The sequence below is a fragment of the Mandrillus leucophaeus genome, unplaced genomic scaffold (assembly GCF_000951045.1).
Source record: "Mandrillus leucophaeus isolate KB7577 unplaced genomic scaffold, Mleu.le_1.0 Scaffold14, whole genome shotgun sequence".
Lineage (NCBI taxonomy): Eukaryota > Metazoa > Chordata > Mammalia > Primates > Cercopithecidae > Mandrillus > Mandrillus leucophaeus.
The window spans coordinates 2,811,009-2,813,361 of record NW_012101365.1 but is presented as its reverse complement, the minus strand read 5'-3'; the positions used below and the strand labels follow the sequence as shown (position 1 = coordinate 2,813,361).

The 2,353-nt window shown below is 42.4% G+C and overlaps 1 protein-coding gene across 3 annotated transcripts in view; it reads left to right on the top strand.

Moving 5' to 3' along the window:
- The window catches only part of MAGOH (mago-nashi homolog, proliferation-associated (Drosophila)), a 13,134-nt gene that overhangs the window by 1,752 nt on the left and 9,029 nt on the right, over nucleotides 1-2,353 (top strand). For 2 of the 3 annotated variants that reach the window (XM_011973787.1, XM_011973786.1), the window contains exon 2: nucleotides 1,387-1,445. The exons of the other annotated variant lie outside the window; for it this stretch is intronic. In XM_011973787.1, coding sequence (XP_011829177.1) covers nucleotides 1,387-1,445 — 59 coding nt within the window. The remainder of the gene's footprint in view (nucleotides 1-1,386; nucleotides 1,446-2,353) is intronic. 3 annotated transcript variants of the gene reach the window in all.

Sequence of the window (2,353 nt, the reverse complement as noted above, 5' to 3'; positions counted from 1 at the left end):
GTATTAGGTGTTGTGGTAAAAAGAAACAGAGGAGACTTGCAGCAGAGAAGGGGCACCTAGCCAAGCCTGAGGGTCAGAGGAGGCTTCCTACATAAAATGATGGGAGGAGGGGATGTGAGGTATTGGTTAGGAGACCAAGAAGAGTCAAGAAGGCATTTTAGACAGCATGCAAAGAGGCTGAAAACCAAAAAGTGCTTGGGATGTTTCAGGCAGAAACCAAGTTGTTCGACTCCAGCTGTGTGAGAGAAGAATATTGCAGGAGTGAGGCTGGAAAAGCAGGCAGGGGCTTTGCTTAGCCGTATGCCATGTTGAGGAGTTGGATTTTTTTTTTTTTTGAGATGGAGTCTTGCTCAGTCACCCAGGCTGGAGTGCAGTGGCGCGATCTGGGTTCACTACAAGCTCCGCCTCCCGGGTTCACGCCATTCTCCTGCCTCAGCCTCCCAGGTAGCTGGGACTACAGGCACCCGCCACCACGCCCGGCTAATTTTTTACATTTTTAGTAGAGACGGGGTTTCATCGTGTTAGCCAGGATGGTCTCGATCTCCTGACCTCGTGATCCGCCCGCCTCGGCCTCCCAAAGTGCTGGGATTACAGGCGTGAGCCACCGCGCCCGGCCGGATTTTAACCAGGAAGGCAGCAGAAAGCCATTGACTTTATCAAAGTATTAGAGTAACCTAATCTGATAGATCTGTTACCACATCACCTTGTCCACTGTATGGACAGTGAACTGAATGTGAAGAAACTTGAGGCAGAGAGACAGCACAGAGACTGTTGGAATAAATTCACTGGGCTCATCTCACATGTATGTCTTCTAGTCTACATGTCTTCTGTTTCCTTCTATCTTCTCCTCATCCCCACCATGTATTCACATTAACCTGTTAGACGCACACATGGACAAAGGGTCTTGTGTACCAAATGTGCTCAGTGATAAAAGCAACAACTTTTCCATCACAGAAATAGAGTGTGGCACACTCACATGATAATATATGTAAACAGCATCCTACAGTTTTCAAAATGTTTTCACAACTCATTTGAGCCTCAGGAGGTCCTATATGCTGGTAAGTTATCATTTACTCTGCCTGTTTTCAGGACATTCACCTGCAAAAATGTGATTCGACAAAGTCAGAAAAGAGCCTGCCTGTGTTTTTACCTCACCTGAGCTGCTTTTTGCAGTAGTTGAGTGTTAGCTGTATATTTGGCTGTTTAAGCCTGAAGTGAAGAACTGAAAGACTAGTATTGTTGAACTACCTTAAGAGTAAATAATAAATGTCTTAGACACTTTGAGCAAGTTGGATACATTTTAGGCAACTGCCGATAGTCTTGGTATGGCATTGATGCTTTATTCATGTTTTTATTATATGTTGAATTTGGCTTTTGTCCCCACAGGGAAGTTAAGATATGCCAACAACAGCAATTACAAGAATGATGTCATGATCAGAAAAGAGGTATGCCTTCTGAGAGGCCTTCATTTTCTACATTTCAGCTTTTTGTCTTGCATTGTTTTTGTTGTATCTAGTAGTATTGAAAGGTAAAGAACAGGGAGAGAGACACATGTCTGTAGACAGCTTCTGGATTATTTCCCAAATCATCTTTTAGTTGGGATTTTTTTATTTTACAATGTGGAATCAATTACTGGTAACCATTGACATACCTTGGTTTGAACCCTGAGTCTGCTGCTTACTACCTCATGTGACTGTGGGCAAGTTCCTGGCTGAACTTGATTAAGTCTCTGTTTCTTCACCTGCAAAAACAGGGAAAATGAAAGCTACCTCCCACTCCCAAGTGCTGTCATAAAATTAAATGTGTTATACTTAAAGTGCTCTGTATATTCCCTGGCACATAGTACACAATGGAGAGCTATTTAATTTGCATCTGAGTGGGAAAGGGAGCATGGGAAAGCAGTTGATATCATTGAATGCATGTTAGATGTCAGGCATGGCATCTTATTTAACCCTGATTATAAGCCCATGTGATGGGGGAGGGTATTATAGCCCCCTTACAAATAAGAAAATAAAGGCCCAGATATTAATTATGAGACTTGTTCAGAGTTACCCCTGCTAGTAAGAGATACAGCAGGAATTCCCAATTAAAGGAATTCCCCAGTAAAGTTTGTATTCTCCTCTCTGTGATTTCTACTACATCATTAAGGCTTCGTCAAAGCTACTCTTTTAACCACTCTGCTGCCTTTGAAAATGTCTTAGCATATATTTTTCATACTGTTGTTTTAGCTATCAGTTTTATGCTTATTCACACATGTCAACATCCTCACTATTTTTTTACACAGGCATATCTTTTCAAATACATTTTGCTCCTCAGGAGCGTATTACCTAGTTAAGAATAACTGGCCGGGCGC